The 22,575-nt window shown below is 35.9% G+C and overlaps 1 protein-coding gene across 1 annotated transcript in view; it reads left to right on the top strand.

Annotated features, from left to right (window-relative positions):
* LOC140160954 (short transient receptor potential channel 4-like) overlaps positions 1 to 22,362 on the top strand; it is a 128,452-nt gene extending 106,090 nt beyond the window's left edge. Inside the window, exons 6-14 of the mRNA XM_072184303.1 lie at positions 327 to 672; positions 1,984 to 2,123; positions 2,438 to 2,553; positions 6,653 to 6,916; positions 8,556 to 8,751; positions 12,802 to 12,996; positions 13,185 to 13,229; positions 13,989 to 14,104; positions 16,703 to 22,362. Of these exons, the coding sequence (XP_072040404.1) occupies positions 327 to 672; positions 1,984 to 2,123; positions 2,438 to 2,553; positions 6,653 to 6,916; positions 8,556 to 8,751; positions 12,802 to 12,996; positions 13,185 to 13,229; positions 13,989 to 14,104; positions 16,703 to 17,915 (2,631 nt within the window). The 3' untranslated portion in view covers positions 17,916 to 22,362. The remainder of the gene's footprint in view (positions 1 to 326; positions 673 to 1,983; positions 2,124 to 2,437; positions 2,554 to 6,652; positions 6,917 to 8,555; positions 8,752 to 12,801; positions 12,997 to 13,184; positions 13,230 to 13,988; positions 14,105 to 16,702) is intronic.
* Positions 22,363 to 22,575: the final 213 nt, after the last annotated feature.

Genomic DNA, 22,575 nt, shown 5'->3' with positions numbered 1-22,575 from the left:
TTGATGAATATTAAGAGGAAGAAAAAATGGGGATGTGTTTGTTTGAATTGGAGACACTACAATTCTTTGAGATATGGACCATTATCCATAATAGGAAAATATATGATTTTGTAATTTTTGAAATTAGGTTTATTGCAACAAAATCGTGTGAATTGTGTTTAATGTGTAGACTGTCTTGTTGTAAATAAACAGGTTTAGGAATAAGCGTCATTGTCCAATCCAATATTACCAAGAAAGGGTCTTTAAAAATAGAGCGTTTATTTGAATGTTTATATGTGCACACGAAGATAATCTCTTATCGTTCTTTCTATTCCCTTTTCACATAGTTCACTGCGCATCCAAACTGCCAACAACTTTTGGCAGAAGTTTGGTACAAAGGACTACCCGGTTGGCGTCGACAACATTGGACAATCAAGATATTCATTAGCCTCTTCGTAGGCATGTCATTCCCATTGCTCTCATTTATGTACCTAGTAGCGCCCAAGACTAGACTTGGCAACATATCATGTCTTCCATTCCTCAAGTTCATCTGCCACAGTGCCTCGTATTTGCTGTTTCTTGTCTTATTGCTTATGGCTTCGCTTGACGTTGGAGGTAGTCAATCAAATCGTTCAGATGAAAGAGGGCCTCCTCCAACTGACGTGGAGTGTCTTATCATCGCATGGGTGTGTGGTAAGTAGACAAAGACATTTGGCATTTTCCTTTCTCAAAATGATGCACTCATTGATATACATGGTAGGGTTCATTTTACTTTTCTAACAATTTTTAAATCATTGCTTTAGGCAAATTAAAAATAAATACAAAACCAATGGCATAATCACAGAATTTTCGCATGGCCTAAAATAGTATAAAGCACGTTTTGATAATAATGCCTCTGTTAGAAAAGTACATTTGTGTGCGAATAAGGGCAGAAGCAAGTAAGATGCTAAGAAACCATTGTGGCATATAGGGAGACAACCTATTGTATATATAATTATACTTTGCTCTCGTAGCAATTATAACAATTCATTGATGTTGAGATGAGATGAAAGCAATCAATTACAAGTCCAACAATTACATTAGTAGTCGCCGCTGGGGTGGGGATTGCAAGCCATACAATGCCATACAAGTCGTTCACTGAGATCAGTACAAAAAGACACACATGCAAGAACTCCACGGTCTCGATTTAACGAATGCACTTTGTTCAGTGAATTATCCTTCTTATAACAAATGTTGTCTTTAAACAACTTCTGATATTTTTCGCTCAACAAATCGAGAGCGTATTCGGTTAAATGACCATGTAAATATATATATTTTTTTAAACTACTAAAGGGAATAGCTCCCATCATGTCTTGGTCCATCATTGACTGATTCCATGTAGATATTTGACTGTTTGATGTATTTTTTTATTCAAGATAGGGCACTCTAAGCATCATTTGTTCAGATATTTCCCCCGAAACAATCTCACTCATGCCAGGCACATATCTCTGCTCATACAAATATTCACATGCTTTGACAGAGAAGGTCGCTTAACTGGCCCAGTCAAGTTCAACTCAATTAGTGTTGACTGATCTACTGAATGATATACCTTGGTATCCTAGATGTTACCTCACATGAACCAATTGTCCGAAGCATAGTCCAATAACCCTCATTTAAAGTCCTATATAGCCAATTGAAAACAGTTTTATTTGGAAATTCATTAGCCAATCAGCGATCGTCATTTCGGGGTTGTCGCCAGACGGTTTGTTAAGTGACGGAGGGGACCGAGACAAGGGATGCGGGTCGTGTACGTGCAAGGAAGAGACGCATGATTTCCCCATGGGATACCTCATGGACAAATGGGTAAATTTTGATAAAATTAAAAGTTAAAGTAGAAAAGTCGAAATATAATCACTTGGTGGACGATTTATGTTTCCATTCTCCGGCTCTTGGAATGAAATAATCCACTTCGTGATTATATTTCATAAAAAAACATACTACAAAATATTCTTATCACTTTAAAAGGTTATGTTTGGGCTGAAATAAAACAACTCTGGGATGAAGGTCTAGATGAGTATATCAGAGACTGGTGGAATCTCCTGGACTACATTATGAATAACTTATACATAACGGTCATCGGTCTACGTGTCACTGCCTATGTTCAAGTAAGTTGAGTCATATTTTGTCACCTTATATGCTGTCCCCATTATTTTCCTTTCAATGTGCAAAATGTCCTGCTCACTACGTGCGCGCAAGAAATAATTGGCACAACGTTTGGAAATTTTAGCTCTATTAATTGCACAGCCCCTTAGAATAATCGATTGCAGTAGGGTGCATGTGTCGCCATTATTATGGAACAAAATCGGACGGCTTCATTTACCTCATTATACATGTTATAAGAAAAGCGAAGAAAACGTTTGTTTGATTAAAAATTGTACATTTAGCTATAATATTCTAATTAATATTTTTCGCTTTATAGCTACGAATCTTGAAAAATCCCGATCATGGTATGCCAACGCTACCAAGACACGAATGGGATTCTATGGACCCAACACTAATGTCAGAGGCTGTTTTTGCTGTCGCTAATATATTTAGGTGAGCATAAAAGTTTTAAAGCAAATTGTTACATATTCCTTTCCCTATAATTAGCCATTAACGAGTGAATGTAAATTTTGTTGCATAATGCCTTCACACACAGAGACAACCCACCACAAACGATCAGATAAAGAGATTTGCAGCCCACACAAAAACAATACAGTCCACAACTTATAAGTTCCCCCTAATACTTTTTAAAATAAGTCGGAAAATATTTTACGAAATATAAAAATGTAAAAAGATATGTATAGCCCTATTTGTTTTACCCATGTGGACCAATTTATAGCGTCACATATCATTGCGTTCAGTCACAATGTTTAATTGTGTAAGAAAAGAGGCCGTTTTAAAAGTTGCACCTGAGTCCATATCCTCATAGCAGTCAGGTTTTATTTAACAAACACATGAATATGCTTGATCTACTGTATTGTTTGAGATCTGACTCCTATAGACATAGACTCAGATGCCACTTTTAACACTGTTTAAAACGGTCTCTTTTCGCCAGCCCATTCGGGGCTGGTACCTGTTTCAGGTTTGGGGTCAGTTTACTCAAGAGATTATATTTTAGTGGTATTGGAATGATTTTTTTTTTTTTTTTTTTTTTTTTAAATTTTTTTTTAATTATTTTAATTCTATTTGTTAGGAAAAGTAAGTATGTTTTGCCGTTTCAACGAACGAAAACGAGTGAGTATTACCAAAGTTATGTTTGAACTAATTAATTATGACTTTAAAAGTTTAAAGGCCTAAATGTAACAATAATAGTTAATATATATAGCATCATATGGTCAGCAGAAGAAAATCTGACATCACCTATGATGTCATATCAGTGTCCTTGACCGGGTGTCCTTCGTCCTTGACCACTGAACAGCGTGATATAATGTTGATAACAGATCTATAGAATCAAAATCTTCATCATGTCCCCGGATCATATCACAGATTCTCAACAATCTGTGATCATATGGACCATATTGATGTGAAAGTAGTTATCTATCATATCCTGTGTCGTTTTATGGATAAAATGACTCAAAATGTTATTGATGAAATGGTTGCTATCATAAACATCAGTTTTGTCTTTTCAACGGGAAAAATCCGATGCAAAATAAAGTTTTTAGGGCCTAGCTATAATATGGGCATAATTTATGCATATAGTATTGAACAATGTACCCCATTTGACATGCACTTATAGATAAATAAATTGTCTTACTTTATTAATTTAATAACTTCTTTATTATAAATAAAATGACACATAACTATTTGATTCATAAAATTACATTCAACAAAATGATTGAAGAGAAAACACACAAGGCACTAGGCAGACTGTTATAGAATGGAGTATGTAAGATGCCATGTCCATAGCTTTGCAGGAGTTTCCGACTAGCAATCAACATGATCAGCACATTCAGAAAAACACAGTTTAAGAGTGAAGATTGTAGTGAGTAACCAGTCCTTTATAAATGTGCTGGCCACTATCTATTATAATATAGTAGGCTTAAACTATACATTGCGAATTAATTAAGTTATTTTAAAATAAAATGTACATGTAAGTTAACTCAAACCGGCAGTGTATATATCGAAAGCAGTGAAATCGGACATTCCTAAGCGAAGATATTGAGTTCGTAAGTTCTGGTATTACAAAATTGGAAATTGAGATATCGTGGGTAAAAAGCTGAAAAGACAAAAAAACCCAACGACAACAACAACAACAACAACAACAAAACAAACAGACCAGAACAATTTGGAGTACATGTAATGAATTAAAAGAGTTGACATGAGATTAGGAATTAATGTTTTCTGCTGTTTCAGTGTGCATGTTCTCATCGTTGATGGTTTGGTGGACTGTCATGTAGATGTAAGCGTGATCCTAAAAATTCCTTTCACATTGACCAAAACTAATTACAAGACCTCTTCTACATTGAGGCTGGCTTTCCCTTTTAAAGGGAATTTTTATTTACATAATGAACCATTGTGACTGAACGCAATGACGTGTGACGCTATAATTTGGTCCATATGTGTAGAACAAATAGGGCTACTTATATATTTTTACACGTTTGTATTTCGTCAAATATTTTTCGATTTATTTTGAAAAGTATTTAGGGGGAACTTATAAGTTGTGGACCCTATATTTGACGTTGTATTTAGGTTTTATTTTAATTAGTGGTTGTAGCGAAGTAAATACAAACTTCATCATTGTTATTTTGGTAAATAACCAACCAAAATGTAACATTAGTATTAATATAATTAATAATCATACCAACCAAAATGTAACTTAAAACAAACACAATGTTTAGTAAGTTTGGAAACGTTATGGGAATTATACTCTTACATCTAGGTACGAAATAAAGGTTATTTGATGAAAATGTGATTTTTGGTTGATTAGATACATATGTTGGTTAAACAAATACAGATATGGTACGCTGGAAAAGGTCTAAAAAGAAAGGCTAATTTTGATTAAAAAGGTTGCCCACATATTATGTGGAAATCATTACAGATTTATTTCTGAAAATGATTAAATTGCTTTATTTTTGTTCAAATATTTTAATCAATATAAAGTCTGCACAAAAAGTAACTCAGCTGTTATAAATACGCCTATAGATTCAGAACTAATAATTTTATTCACAATATTTCAACATAGCGAAAAGGATGATTTATTTACACGCATTTTGATACCCCATTCGTCAAATGTCGTTCAATATTAACAACACAGTAGTGCTTTTACAGAAAAATACCCGAATTTAAAAGTTGCAGTTTACAGCGATCAATGGTTATAATGCCAGCACTGTAAACACGTAAAGCCCGCCATTATCTTCGCGCTTACTTTAAATCAATACAAATAACTGCAACTTTTACAGCGGGGGTATTTTTCTTTCAAAACACTGCTGTATCGTCAATATTGAACAAAATTGGACAAATGGGGTATCAAAATGCGCGTAAATAAATCATCCTTCTTTTTATGTTAAAATATTGTGAAAACAATTATTAATTCTGAATCTATAGGCGTATTTATAACAGCTGAGTTACTTTTTGTGCAGACTTTATAATGCTTGTAGATAGTACAGTTTTACTGGGTATCGTGTCTTTTGCACAATAAAGCAAATATGTTCAGAATAACCTTCATATTGACTCAAAGTCATTTACATTTTCTTATAGAGGACAGAATTAACCGTCCATTTGTTACCGAAATAAGAAACATGTAATTGAGAACACAAATGGACATAAGATGGTTCTGCCCTCGCATTGCTTAAAATAAGGACGTAATTACGAATAGCCCTTAAACATGGTCTAATCGAAATCTGGCAAATTTCACTAATATTTGTGTGTCTGTTGAACCCGTATATATCTCATATAAAAGATCTTTCACTATGTTTTGAAGTCCCAAGCCATGTCAGGGAGGTCATAATAGGAAGAAAATATTTACCTTGAGTGAGCAGTGGGACAACCGCATCTGAAATCATTTTTATAGAGATTTAGATATTCAAAGCTGCAATATGATGCTGACTAAACTTTTAGCTTCAGTTTTCAACCATTGACGACGCCCTAAATCGGAATTCTCTTTAACCAACATATCAGAATAACCAAAAATCACATTATCATCAAATAACTTTTGTTTTGTAGCCTAGATGTATGAGTATCAATCATGGATAATTTTACTATCCTGGCATGTCAAATAACAGAGATGTGACGATAGAAGTAGAATTTTTTAATGACTATCGTATAACTAACATTTGTCGTGTTGACGACGTCAACACGACCAACTCTATTCTAACGTCAATATAACATGGTATTGGTCAGTTTGGTAACATCAACCTAACTTGTAAATAATACTAATGTGTTACTTTTACGACGTCGACAAAGCGAACGTCGTATTACATTAAAATATTTATATGTGATATTAAGAAGAAAAAGAAACATAAAAGACAGCAATCGTGTAAGGAAGCCCAAAACCTTTATACTTGCCGGTAACAATGAGTGAATAGTTCCAACTTATAGTTCATTGGTCATTAGTTCAAATGTAAAATTTGCATTTTTTGCTATTTAATGCATTTCAAGGTATATAATTGTCCTTATAAATTATTAAATATAAAATATACTTTTTGTTTTACAGTATGCTGAGGCTTATATACCTTTTTACCGCTAACTCACACCTTGGGCCGCTGCAAATATCACTAGGCCGAATGGTTGAAGATATTATGAAATTTCTTTGTATTATGGTATTAGTAATCATGTCTTTTGGTGCGGGTATGAATCAGTTATATTGGGTGTATCGAACAGATGGCATAGAAGAAGAAGATTTGAACAATACCGACGGTGTGCCACCAGATGTTTGCTTTGGTGTCAGATGCAAGGACCAAAACAATGCCTTCACAGAGTAAGTATTTCACCATATCTGACCATCACTTGGCTCGTTGGATTCGTCTATGCAAAATGATTATTCACCTGGTGTAGACGATGGTGTGCCTGGTTGCTTAGGGACAATGGCAGTGGCGTACATTTCCTTTTGATATTAGGGGGATGGGTTGGAAAATATTGCTTAAATACAGCCTTTTGGCAACAAAATATGCGCGCGTGAAAATAGTTATATTGACTGGTAGAAATGCTCAAAAGTGGAATAAATTCGCTCGAATCGCTCAAAAATTTGTACTTTTAGGCTAAAATCAGAGGATGATTTAAGGAAGCCCCATCATGCACTGTAAAAGTGTTATCACTAGAGTTTCAACTGCCACTTTACTTTTCAAATCCCATTGAACTCTGTGCAAAAGATGTTGTTTTAGAATTGCCCGTGTGTCATTATTAGTTGGTCGATTTCAGATCTAAAGTGATGTATGCATGAAGGATAATCCACACCTTCTGTAGATAACATAAAATGTGAAATCGACCAACCATTAGAAGGTGTTTTTATTGTACATATATCTGTCCAAATTCAAATTTAACCATGCAAGTGTGTATGCAGTGGGCGGGCAGTGGTGTGTGTTCACTCACACAGCTGTGCTAACCGCAAGAGTTGCTGGGAAGTGCTTAAATCATCCTCTGGGCTAAAATAGCCAAATATGCAAATACGAGGTTAATTTGGTCAGAAATCCACATACAGCGGTCAATATGATTGTATGGACCATCTCCCGTATCAAAACCCCACCCCCGGGATCTATGCCTATGGACAGTGATGTCGTTCCGGTTGGCTTGGAAAAGGAGGTGGTGGCTAGGCATGCGGACATGGCCAAACCATTTTATCTAATTTTAAACACACGTCCGGCATACAAAATGACTTAATACAGTTTAACCCACTCATTTGCATGTAAAACTTGCCTATTTATAAGGTAAATCTAACCACTAACTGAAGGAATTAAAATGATACAGTTGTTTTTATAGTTTTCTCAAAATTGGTGTATCCTTCGTGTAAGAGAATACCAAACAAATCCCAACTCTAATTCTAACCCTAACTCTAACCCTAACCCTAACCCTAACCCTAACCCTAACCCTACCCTACCCTTACCCTTACCCTTACCCTTACCCTTACCCTTACCCTTACCCTTACCCTAAACCTAACCCTAATTCTAGCCCTAACCCTAACCCTAACTCTAATCCAATTAGTATTTCGTGCTCTCTTACACTAAGAATAAACCTCAAAATTACTTTCCATGGACTTGGGTGGGTTTTTTATTCACGTATTCAATTAATTATGTGATTACCCGATGGGGGTAGATTAATGAATATATAAACCCCAAAAGTATTATCATAAGCAGCTGCTTATTTTAATCTTTACATTAATCTATTTTTCAGCTTTTTTGAGACGTTACAGTCCTTGGTGTGGGGTATGTTTGGACAGGTAGAATTGCATGTTGTGCGAGTGCCAGGACCTCATGAAATAACAGAATTTGTTGGTGCCACAATGTTTGGTGTCTACTGCTGTATAGTTATTATTGTGTTACTTAATTTGCTTATCGCCATGATGAATAACTCATATCAGAAAATCACGGTAAGTTACATTTTTTACTATTATCTATTTTCAGCTTTTTTGAGACGTTACAGACCTTGGTGTGGGGTATATTTGGACAGGTAGAATTGCACGTTATGCGAGTGTCAGGACCTCATGAAATAACAGAATTCGTTGGTGCCCTTATGTTTGGTGTCTACTGCTGTATCGTTATTATTGTGTTACTTAATTTGCTTATCGCCATGATGAATAACTCATATCAGAAAATCACGGTAAGACGCACATGAATGAGTTTATTATGTTGCTAATGCTATACTACATGTATAGTTGGACTGAATTATAATTCTGAGCAACTGGGCTTATTGTTTTAGTCCAACTATACATGTACTAACTGGATGATTGATAATATTCATAAATCCATTATACAATGTAAACATCTCAAAAAAGTAACTAACCCCCTTTAAATAATGACCATTATTCACAAACGGGCAGTTGTATTACAAATCTGTAAAATGCGTTGGAAGCAGAATTTATTTCTGCACATTTTGACACCTAATCTGCATTTGCGTACATTTAAATCAATGTAACCCAAGATTTGAAAGTTGCAGCAAATTGTATTGATATCTGAGAGTGTTTGTATTGTATGTAAGTGCAACTTTCACATCTGGACCTCATTACATTAAATTTACCGGTGTTTCATTTTTTCTAAGCTATCGTATCAAATGAGGTGTCAAAATGAAATCTGCTTCCAACGCATTTTACAGATTTGTAATACAATAGCCCCTTTTTGAATAATGGCCATTATTTAAGGGGGGTAAGTTGCTTTTTTGAGATGTTTATCTTTAACACTATGGTAAAATTTGAAGGCATTTTTGTTATATATTTGTTTTATACGCGTCTGCGGCGACTTTAAACAAAGAACTTACTCGGGAATTGCCTTTTATTTTGCCTTTTATTGCTTATGCCGTCACTTTGAACATTTCACTTTGTTGTTTCTTTGCTCATTTTGCATTTACTTTTTCTGTGCAATCCCTTTTGTGCAATGTTCATCGTGTGCCTATTTCATTTTTCTTATTTCTTAATAATGTATATAATTCAATGGGCATTTTGTGTTTACGTACTCGTGTTTTTAATTGTAAAGGGCCTTGTGGTCTTTGATGTAATGCGCTATATAAGAATATATTATTATTATTATTATTATTATTACTCAAGGTCACGTAAAGTTACATGTACATGGTACATAAGTGGGTACATGTATAGACGAATCCAAATACACGCATCCCTACAACTGACTAGCAGCCTTTAGTTGGGTCCCCGTCGGCTACAATGCATCCAAAATGTGAAATGATTCGGCCTTGGCGGAAATTTTAAACTGCATTCCATCACCCGTGTTACACCTTCCGCGAAAACACAGGTAGACAAAAGATTGATTTAAGTTTACAACACAATACAGTTCCCACAGGTGTGCAAATAAAAGCCGCCTTACACCTAGATAAGGTCGAGGAGGGTTAATAGAATAATACAATAGAGATAATTCCGCAGGTAATCCCGTCGCATCTATTCATAGATGTACAAAATGGATGAACAAAAGGACTATGTATGAATAGATGCGACAGGATTACCTCTATTGTATATATTATTCTATTAATCCTCCTCGTCTTTGCATCTTCTCCAGGTGTTAGGCGGCTTTTATTTGCACAATCGGGCGCTCAAAACCCCAGGTTGGTGCTAGTGGGAAACCAAAGATGGCCGACCAAATCCTGACCATGACTTGGCTCGTTGGATTCGTCTATACCATGTCTATAATAAGAATTGCCATAGGCCAGCTCCAGCCTTAATTGCCATAGGCCAGCATAGGGCAATATCCGTACCGTCCCGGCATGTTTATTAGCCAAGTCCGCAGATGATAATTCTTGTGCTTTACACACTTTTATTTACATTATTTTGGTCACATTTTTATACGATATTTGGGCAATTCCAAGCATCATTTCGCAACGCGAAGTTTGCATATGCAAATTAGGGTCGTTTGGAAAAGTTTCTCTCACTTTCCATTAAGAATAGTTTCCATTATACTATTCACCTACCTAAGTAAAGTGGCTGCTACAATAAAAAGAATTCATGTGCAAACTTCGTGTTGTGGAATCATGTTGCTTGGAATTGCTCATTTACGAATAAAGTTAACATGGTATAACAACTATTCTATATCAAATGGTTATACCATGGAACTGGTAGGCATAGTATTATTCGGGATATTAAATATTTTTTCTGACGAGCCAGAATATGATGATGGGTGGAGTTTTGTCTGCGCATGGTCAAAGAATGAACAAAATAGCTGTTGGTGGTATATCATGTTTACGCATGACTGTGACCTTTTTGTCCCCGACATTGCCCTTATGAACTCTCATCCTCCTGCTTTAATGCTTCAATGATTCTCATGATGCCCAAATAGAATAGAAATGGGAATAACTTGTTAGTCGCGGTCATGGTTATCGACATCAGCTGCAGTATGCCGTCAGTTATCCAAGTACAGGTGTAGTCGGCTCCTGTGTGAGTGGTCGAACTTTCGTCAGATGTGTCTCTGACTTTAGAGACACATCTGACGAAAGCTCGACCACTCACACAGCGACCGACTGTACCGGTACTGTGATAACCGGCGGTGTACTCGTACGTAGAAAGAGTATAGGCATCTGATGAAGTCAGAGACACGTGTGACAAAGCTCATCCACTCACACAGCGACCGTCTGCACCGGTACTGTGATAACTGACGGTGTACTCGTAGTAATATAACTATGTTTTCCAGGGAGGTAAATAAGGATAATTTACTGGGTGGGCGGCGATAATTTATGGCATCCAGGCGTTTTGATTTTCAGAAATGTAGACCTGTTTATGTGTACAATTTGGCTTTGATGTAAAAAGTGGACTTAACCCTCCCCCTAAATGCATCTTCTGCCAATTTTTAGCATATTCATGTAGCAACTTTCAAGAAAAATTGTATAGGGGCCTACCATATTATGTTTCACTTTGGGTATTTACAAATCTTATACTAATTATAACTCACCATTACTCCTTCGTAGGAAAAAAACAGTAAAATGAGATGGTAATTATTATATGGTGCCCAATATTTTGTGGGCAAAATAATTTACTAGGTGGGCACTTTTGGGCAATGGGCAAGTTGAATTTACTGGGTGGGCAAAATAATTTACTGGGTGGGCAAATACCCACCCAGTTAACATGTTATTTATCTCCCTGATGTTTTCCCGCGGAGAAAGCCTATCTACTTATTTATTGTTATCGTTATCAGGTTATGAATTCACTATTAATGATTAAGGCGACATACTCTTTTTGGTGGACATTTTTGGCGGGAAATAATCAGGGAAATAATCCCGCCAAAATGTTAAAGTAATCTATCTTTTTAAACAACTAAATATCATAGTCAGGGCAATAATGTTGTATCTGGTAGTATTTGCATATTTTTAGTTGCAATTATTCCAGATGTATTTTGAAACTCGAAGTCGTAATTCTTCTCAAATTAGTCCAAAATCATGATTTATTATATATACGTGCGTAGAAGACCCCAATGGAAATTATCGGACGTTGTTTGCGGAGCCTAAATTTGATTTGATGTGATTTTAGAATATTTCACAATGTTTCTATGCTGAGAATTTTGGCCTGTCATTACGTGAATTTTAAAGCCATTCGCTCACCATTTTGCAACACTCCCCTGTACCTCTGACCATCTGCGGAGAGCCAAAATTTAGGCTAAAACAGTACCTTCCTATCATTTATGAACAAATAAGGCTATATCTTAAAATCACGTCCGGTGTAAGTTTATATCGGTACAGCGAGGCAATAAACAGGGCTGTTCACAGTAGTGTGAGTAGCCGAGCTTTCGTCAGACGTGTCTATAAAGTAAGAGAAACATCTGGCGAAAGTTCGACCACTCACACAGGAGCCGACTACACCGGTACTTGGATAACTGACGGCATACTGCAGCTGATGTCTATAACCATGACCACGACTAACAAGACTCCTTCAAATCCTTTTGAAATATTTCAAAGATTTGAAGTCAAGCGTGAAAAAAGGTCACCGATCCCTAACTCAAGTTATGACCGAAAATTTGAGGTTGGCCTACGTCTAATCCTGTGTAGACATCGAAGGTTTAGAACCTACAATAAGACGTAAATACGTGTGTTGTTCCATGATGTCTACCAACACAGATGTAAATTCACTTTACCACCTCAATGCCCCCCGAAAAAATTCCTGGCGCCGCCACTGGCAAAAACGTGTCTTAACCACTGTATTAAATCAATTTTTCTTCATAGGATAAAGCTGACGAAGAATGGAAGTTTGCACGTTCCAAAATGTGGATGAGTTACTTCGACGACGGCAGTACCCTCCCTGTTCCGTTTAACCTTGTGCCTAGTCCAAAATCAATATTCTATTTTATTCGAGCAACATGGAGGTCTACATGTGGCTACAAGAGGCGACAGAACTCTGAAACTAGAGCTAATGCAAAGGTATAGCTAAAATTGAACAAAGATACCAAGTAACTTAAAAATACTATCGTTGATGAATATAAAGGTGGCAAAATGACATTTGTAATTGAGACATTATACTAAGTAATTGTAATTGGTATTATTGTAACTGAAACTGTTTGAGTTTAGTCAGGTTTAATCAAATGTTTGTAATATTTTCCTGTTTATAGCTGGAAACGGCAGCGAAACGAAGAAGATTTGATGACGATTACCAAGTAAGTATACACCGTTTAGGCGACGAAAAAAAGAAACCCTGTTCTACGGGTGGACGGACCTTTCAAAAAAATTTTGTTTGTTTTTGAAATGACCCAAAAAATCACCAAAATCTGTCATTAATTTGCAATTTGAGAAAATACAAAAAATGTTCCTGAAATTTCCGACATTTGGGTCGGCATTCATTTATACAGGAATTTTTTCCCCAATTTGTTCAAAATCTGGGTCGGTCGGGCCCGTAGAATAGGGTCTTCTTGTTTCGTCGCCTTAGAATACAATAATAACAGATACTGTTCTCATTTTATCGTGTGAGCCATAAGTTTTTCTTGATACGGAAACGGACGAATTTCACGGAATCGGAGGTAAAAAACGGAAAACGGGATTTCATGTATTGAAATAATTGCAAAAAAAGTTAATATAACACAAGGAAAAAATCCAAAATGTGTGTCTGCTGTTGTTTTCAATAAAACAAACGTGTACAAAGTGCGGTAAAGTTTGTACTATATCTCTATTAAATTTCTTGTAAAACGGACAAAACATGGCAAAACGGACAAAACACTGAAAGTGACATATAACGTAATTTCAAAAGTAGAACACGGAAAACTTATGGCTCTAGCTCAATTATTAACTTATATAATCGGATTTGGGGTGTTTAGCAAAATTTGTAACCAAATTATTGTGAAAATCTGTTTCATTTATCAGCATTGTTTAAGACCGCCGCATCCACATGGCGTTAATCATCATTGGCATATTTTTTTCAGAATGTTATCAGGAATTTGATCAAGAGATACCTTAAATATAAGGGACGAGGTGAGAGGTCAGAGGGTGTTAGTGAGGATGATCTCAATGAGATCAAACAGGACATCTCTGCATTCAGGTACGTGGTGTTAACAATGAAACGATCACACTCCCTTTATATCTCATGTCAACATGGTTTCATCTTTAGTAGTTGAATTGCGATGAAATCATGTCTCGGCATATAGGGTCCACAACTTATAAGTTCCCCCCTAATACTTTTTAAAATAAGTTCAAAAACATTTTACAAAATGTAAAAATGTAAAAAGGGAATGTATAGCCCTATTTGTTTTACACATGTGGACCAATTTATAGCGTCACACATCATTGCGTTCATTCACAATGGTCAATTGTGTAAGAAAAGAGGCCGTTCTAAAAGTAGCACCTGAGCCCATAGCAGTCAGGTTTTCTTTAACAAACACATGAATAGACCTGGCCTACTGTATTGTTTGAAAGATGACTGCTATGGACTCGGATGCAACTTTTAACACTATATCTATGAATATTCTCAATCCTCTAGGTAGTTGAATAAAGTTAGATTAGGTTATAAATCTTTTTAACTGGACTTAACTGGTTTTTGTTGTTGACTACAGTATCACATCATATCTCGGACGCTTCATCAGGACTTTTAACACTGTTTCATACACTCTAAGAACCACATAGCCAATCAGAAAAGCCGCTAGAAAAATACGCTTAGTGCATTAATATTGTATAATTGCACGGGCGCGCACTCCGCGTACTACGCGTAGTGCTTCCGAACGCGTTCGCATCGCGTAGGATTGATTCATTTTCCTTGCGGGTTGATGCATTATATTTGCTCGTATTTTCCAACATTTTTAGTGACAATTTTGTTCTAAAATTAGCAAAAATTACGGCTTTTTATCTCGTGTATGAAATTGGTTAATGAATGCGTATTACTTGTTGCTCGAGAAATTGTACAAAATAATGCACTTGTACTGAGATGTTGTTGCGTCTAATGCACTTGCCCCTTCGGGGCTCGTGCACTAGACGCATCAACATCTCAGTACGCGTCATTATTTATCTAATTTCACTCTCAACAAGTAAGACGCATTCATTAACCTATAATTGAAACAGCCTCTCTTTTTACATAACGACGGAACGCAATGACATGTAACGCTATAATTTGGTCCATATGTGTAAAGCAATTAAGGCTACTCATACCCTTTTACACGTTTGCATTTCGTCAAATATTTGTTGTTTTCTTTTCAAAAGTATTTAGGGGGACTTATAAGTTGCGGACCATTTACACTAGCTTTAAGAGAAGAACGTACCTCGATCTGTCCATGGTGCAAGTACACAGTGTAAACACCAGAAGTGAGGTTCTAATTCGCTGATTAAATCACCCCACACGAACAGACTAACAGCCGAACAAACTAAGTAACAGGGCGCGCGCGTCGATCAGATATCATTTTTATGTAGCTATATCGTATTTCAATGGAAATAACCTGCTCTAGTGGCCATTTTGGATGCCATCTTGAATTGGAAAGATGCGAAAAAACCAAAATATGGACATATGCCGTATTTATTTCCTGTTGATTATAAACATTCATTTCATTGATAATTGTTATTATTAAAATAAATTTTTGATATTTAACAGTCCTCGAAGTAAACTTTAGTCTGTTGATGTGTACTGAAAGTGTATGTAGCTGGGATGAAAAGCCGATGATCAATTGAAAATGTTGACCTTTGTTGAAGATAAACATTTTATTTTCAAAACGACATGACTTTTGTTTTGTTTAGTTTGTTTGTTTTTTGTTTGTTTGTTTGTTGTTGCTTTTTTGGTGTCCATTCATATCTTCAATACGAAAAATGTTCGCATGATGGACGGCTTTTCATCTCAGCTACATACACGCACATTTGCATTACTTGACAGGAAAACAACATTGGGCACTTGAAAATCCAAGATGGTCGCAAATTTTCAAGATGATCGTCATTGGTGGTCATTTTGAAAAATAGTGACCATCTTGAATTTTCAATGTTGTATTCCTGACAAGTGAGTCAAAGAGACGCCGCAACTTTGTATGCATATATTTAGTGGCGCTATCGTAAAAATGGCAGCTATGTTGGATTTTGAATTCACTAACTTTTTTCCCCTAATTGGTGATTCAAAGGGAGCTAGCTACTTGAAAATCCAAGATGGCAGTCTTTCATTGGTGATCATCTTGAATTTTCATGGCTAATGTTGCTTTCTTATAATAAGTGAGTCAAATAGATGCTACTTATAAATTGTTATGCTTGTATGGTTCTTTTAACATTAATATTTATCATTATCAAGGAGCTACCATCTTGAAAATAGCAGCCATGTTAGATTTTGATTAGCTAATGTTTTCTTCCAATCCAAATAAGTGACCCACAAAGGGTGTTTGTGCCAATTATTTTGCTTGTGTCACCTTGGGTTCAATTGTGTCTAATCTGCAGCACTACAGCTGAAGTTTTGGGAATCGGCTTTCTTCTCCCGAACCAGTTGTCAGCAGGGTGAAAAACGCATATCGATAACTTCGTGGATAATAACCATACCCTGAATAAAAATTTGTTTAAAAAGGAATGGGACGCCCATTGGGAGCTTTGGTGTGGTGTAAAAATCATGAAAATGCTCTTAAAATAAATGTAAAACGAAATGTGGAATATTGCTCACAACTTTGTTTTTATCCATGTACAGGTATGAAATGCTTGAGATGCTTAAGAAAATTGGATCAATGCCTCCTGTTCCTCCTGGTGGCGGTGGTGGCGGTGACGGCGGTGGTGGTGGTGGCGGCGGTGGCGGCGGTGGCGGTGGTGGTGGTGGCGGCGTCGTCGGTGGCGGTGGTAGCGGAGGAGGAGAAGCGAATAAAACGAAGAAAACAGAAAATGGTTTTGCAAACAGTACAATAGAAGCTTCTGCATCAATTAATTCCATATCATCAGTAGGGTCAACAGGGTCAGCAAACTCAGCAACCACGCCACAAATTGCACAATCTCCCTCACTCGAAAGACTACCGTCGTATTTAATGCGAAAAGGTAAAAAGAAAAAGTCTAAACCTGTTGATGATGCTTCTTATAAACCAATAAAAGTAGCGCCAATTAATGAAAATTTGGATGATTTCTCCGTCCCCGACTTTTTGAAAATGAAAAATATCAAGAACGTAGTCAGTGCCGTGAATGAAATGAAAAAATCTACGAGAAGAAGGCTTTCGGGACCCATTGCAGAAGCATTGTTACGAAAAGCGCAAGAAATGGGTGAAAATGTTCCAGAAGACATACGGGAGGAAGACGAAGAGGAGTATGATACAAATGACGATACGTCTAGTGTGGATACAAGGAGGCAGGAAAGTGTTGATTCTTCAATAGATGGAGGTGCTGGGTACGATTCTCAGGACTTAGGTAGAGATAACATGGGATTGATTACTGAAGAGGGTCCTGAAGAGCGCAGGAATTCAAATGTTAGCAGGAACGGTTCAGCCCGGGCTCCATTACGACGTGAGAAAGCTTTTGCTGGTACTGACCATAAGACAGAAGTTGATGGCTCTTCAGATTCCACCACATCAGCTGCTGGGAATCAAGGAACGGAGGGAGGTGCTGATGATTCACAGAGTTCATCCGGTATTGCATCACCTAACAGTAATAACAGCTTTCAATCTCAGGATTCGAGTGAAGCTATTGGACAAGGTACGAAAGATAAGGAGGTTGATCCATTACCCGATGATGACATCGACAATGGAGCTTCGCCTCATGATTCAGGACATGTACCCGATGGGGAGAGTGATATGGCAAATATGGTTAAACCAGGAAAAAGGACATCGTATCTATGGGGCAAGAAAAAGGGCGTTGATGGACCTGATCAAGATGTAGAAATGACAACGCGGTATGTGTACAATGGAATTCAAAATGAATAGGTTAAGAGGTTTACTTTTTTACACTATTGTATGATAATGTCAAAGCTGTTTATTTTTTATTAGTTGATGCGCACTCATCACGGGCGATTCAACAATTTTAGTACTCATGTATTAGAAACATTAATTATTATCACCTTGTTTAAAACAAATCAAATGCAATTTTTTTATAAAAATGGATGGCTTATTTCAAATTAAACGATGATGATATTTAAAATAAAGCGTACTTTTGATATACCCGGTAACATATAAACAGAAAATGAAATGCACTTACAATCTGATGAAGCATTTAAAACTAAATGAGAATAATTTTTAGAATTAATCGATCGTGCTTTTGATAAAATATGAAATATTGTGTAAAGTTATCGAGTATCAGAAAGCACGTTCGTTTTGTTAGAAACAATAATACGAGGGTCAATCAAAAAGTTCTACCTCCATCGTCACATCTCTGTTATCTGACGTGCCAGGATATTGAAATTGCCCATGATTTTACTTTTAAATCTTTGCTACAAAATAAAAGTTACTTTGATGAGAATGTGATTTTTGGTTTTTTAGATGTGTTGAATAAATCAAATGCAGATTTGGTACGTCGGAAGCGGTTAAAAATTGTAGCCAAAAGTTTAGTAAGCATCATATATGAGCTTTGGATAATCTGCATATAAATATTTAAAGATGCGGTTGTCCAACTGCTTACTTAGGATAAAACACGATACCCAGTAAAACTGTACTAACTGCAAGCATTAGATATTGATTAAAATATTTGAACAAAAATAAAGCAATTTAATCATTTTCAGAAATAAATCTGTAATGAGTTCTACATAGATGTGGGCAACATGTTTAATCAAAATTAGCCTGTTTTTAGCCCGTTTCCGAAGTACCAAATCTGTATTCGCTTTTACCAACACATCTTAACAACCAAAAATAACACTTGAATCAAATAACTTTTATTTTGTAGCAAAGATTTAAGAGTATAATCATGGGTAATTTCAATTATCTGGCACGTAAGATACTAGAGATGTGACTATGGAGGTAGAACTTTTTGAATGACCCTCGTAAAACGCACATATTCTAAACGTTGAAGCAAAATGTTAATTAATTAGTAGGTATTTTAGTACACCTCCGACGGAGAGGTTGATTTATATGAGAAAAGGTTGGCGGTGTTTGCAGTATTGTAGAAATTAAAAATCAAAATGTATTATAGTATGCTTTATATTGTATAAAACAGAGAATTCATATTTATGTATTTCTATATATTGCAAAGTTGATATTTTAATGTACAAAGTAAATATTGTCAATGTCTTATCTTTATGTTAAACTTATACGTTAAATGATGCAAATAGTTGTTATAAATAACAGCCTTCTGTAAACACCTATTCAATTTGTAGATTTAAAATCATCAATGTTATTATTAATTCAATGTTTTATAACAAAGATATTTGACCAAAACAGTCTCTTTAACATAATTCTTGTTAATCCTTTTGAAATGAATGTAATTATTGACTATTTTATACCGCACAAAGTGATAGAACGAGTAAGAGGTTGATCAAAAACATTGTACTTCAGATATTATAATAGTTCTATTGAGTGTGTACCACATAACTATTATTCAATCATATCATTATGACTGGCAAAATGCCGAAGACTGGCAAAATGCCGAACAGCGATTGGTGTCTTAATTATAGGACAGGGATGGCGTAGCACTGCACCCTTAACTAGCATTGCGTGGCGTCCTATTTATTACAATTATATTTCTTATGCTGCCTTCTAGCTTTTTATCGTCTGATCCCCTATCCTCCAATTCAAGAGAATTTATGCATAATAAGAATTTCACAAAGAAACGAGTCGAGATTTTCTACCAAATCAAAACGCATTATGGTTTAAAGACCTATTCAATGATTTACCCAAACATAATTTTAATTTTTTTCTTACACCTTATCTGGGATCACTGAATAGGCCTTTAAGAGCTACATCAGTATTCATAAAACTATCGTTTCTTAAAAAAAATATATATAATTATTTTCATTCAACTCAGAGTAATAGGTATAACCTATGTAGCTGCAGACGTAATATAATTGCTCAGACATCGACATCACACTTTTGTTGGAGACCATTTATGTTTTTGTGAATTACCTGGAAAACATATTGCACTTACTATAGCTCCCCTAGCCGCTAAAATCATTTTATACAAGATGTATTTGATGTCTAATTCTACTTATACTTATAAATCTCTCCATTCGGAGTATTACTTTGTTTTGTCATTCGGGCCCATTATGTTGATACATAATGGTTTCAATTTTTCTCGAAAGACCTGTCGAAGTTGTTTCAGAACTAATTATTTTGTTAACTTATGATTTGCCTCATTGCTTAGACAATGTTATAATCACTACTGTTGTAGTCGTTTTGTGAATTAAGTACATAATTTCGCACATGTGTGGTGCACTTTTCAACTATTTCATTATTGTCTTATTCTAAAACTTATGAAACACAGTGTTTTCCATGTACTGTATTCAAAACATAAGACGTATGCAATTTCCTGAATATATTAAGCAATTATTGATAAAGAATGAATGAAGCAGTAATAGAAATACTTATTATTATAATTATAAACAAAATCAATGACGTGGTATGGTAGAATTAACCACAGTGCACGTAGATGATTGAGTCAGCGAAAAAAATTATAAACTGCGCACAAAAAGTATCCATACACTTACTTAAAACAGAAAGCAATATCTTGAAGACACTCAATCTGTACTACAAAATAAAGTGATCAATAGATGGATAATTGTGTTCTACGTATTTGGAAACCTTACTTGCCAGTAAGTTGCCACGATGCTACTTTCTTTCCCCAAGTTATACCAATTTGAATGAAAAAAGAGTATTTCAAAAGTGACAACTTGGGGTTATTTCCTCCTTCATGGTGATTCCCACCGGCTATTATAACGGGCTCATTATAGCGTGACATATCAACACTCACTTTTGAAATAATCTCCTTTTTCATTCAAATTGGTATAATCTGGGAAAATAAAGTCGCATCATGCCGAATGAGGTATCAAAATATACGCAGAGCAAAATTCGCCATCTACGTATTGATTACTTCAGTTGGTAATTTAGGTTTAGTGTCTTTCTCTAAGATATTACTTTTGTTTTAAATTTACGGATACTCTTTGTGCGCAGAATACATGAAAGGCTAGTATCATTAGACTGCATGGACACAATATGATATACTTCCCGTAACAATACTTCCCGCAACAATTATACTAACTAAACTGAGCTCAAAAAAAAAATTCACAAGGTCATATCTTAAAATCCTGTCTATCAAAATGAACCAAACTTAACTGAACTAAAAAAAAAAAATTCACAAGGTCATATCTTAAAACCCTGTCCATCAAAATGAACCAAACTTACACACAGGTTTACTCCAATACTCTACTCTAAACACATGTCAGTAACCAAGCAGTTATCCAACTGGCACAACAGCAAAATGCACTGACATGGAACAGCTTTCTGGACCACATTAACAGCCCAATAATTGGCACCCAGCACAAGAAATCTGTGAGAATGAGTACAAGATCGTTGCACAGGTGTGATAAGTCCCAAAGGGTAAGTGGAATAGTGTTGAATAAAGCGCGTTTCTTGACGAAAGGGCGTGAAAAGTAGAAACCAGCACCGTTTCATCATCTGTGCCTGGATCTTGTATGCATTCTCACAGATTTCTTGTGCTGGGTGCCAAATATTGGGCTGTAAAAGTGGTCCAGGAAGCTGTTCCGTATCAGTGCTTTTTGATGTTGTGTCAGTTGGACAACTGCTTGGTTACTTATATGTGTTTTGAGTAGAGTATTGAAGTACTCCTGTGTGTGATTTTGTTTCATTTTGATTGACAGGATTTTAAGATATGACCTCGTGATTCACAAGTTGTGAAAAATTATAAGTTTCTTTTTGAGCTCAGTTTATGTTATAAGGTTTAATATGTGGCTTTATAGTATAATAGTTTTCTGTTGCTTTTACGATTCTTAAATATTTCCAGTGTAAGTGGCTGTGACGATCAATTGGATGATATACACTCCCCTACTCCTACTAAAAAGTATTGAATATATTTATTTATTTATATTTATAAAGTTACATTCGTGCCTCTTGTAATAATTGAGTAGAAATAAGTTCACATAAATTATTTGCTGTTATTATAATTATACTTTGAAAGTATTTGATGTCTTTAAGTTGATAATATTATGTTCTATGACCAGGATGATTATGGGAGGTGTGTCTAGGTTTTATAGGTCCTAGAGAAATATACGCCTTCTTGTCGCCGAAAAAATGTGCAAAAAATGTGCTAGTATCAGAGTTCCTCCTTGAGGACAACGCTTAAATGAGAACCTTTTGTGGCACCTGTTTGGTTAACACTGCTAAGGCAAACACAGGCAAATTTCCAGGGGGGCAAACTTTGTCAAAAATATAAAAAGACCTCCCACAGGAGGGGCAAGAGGGGGCAGCTTCCCCCAAACCCTCTCCCCGGTTACGCCACTGTGGTCCGGTCCAAAGTTTTAAAATCGGGAGCCATTTTTAATTTGATCTCTAGTGACCGCTGGGGTCATGAAAGGTCAACATGTAAAATGTTGTTCCATCAAATCTGCGACCTTTAGTTGTTTAATTAAAGTAGCGGACCAAT

Source organism: Amphiura filiformis, chromosome 9 (genome assembly GCF_039555335.1).
Source record: "Amphiura filiformis chromosome 9, Afil_fr2py, whole genome shotgun sequence".
NCBI classification, from domain to species: domain Eukaryota; kingdom Metazoa; phylum Echinodermata; class Ophiuroidea; order Amphilepidida; family Amphiuridae; genus Amphiura; species Amphiura filiformis.
Note: the sequence above shows the minus strand (reverse complement) of the source record. Positions and strands in the feature narration are given on the sequence as shown.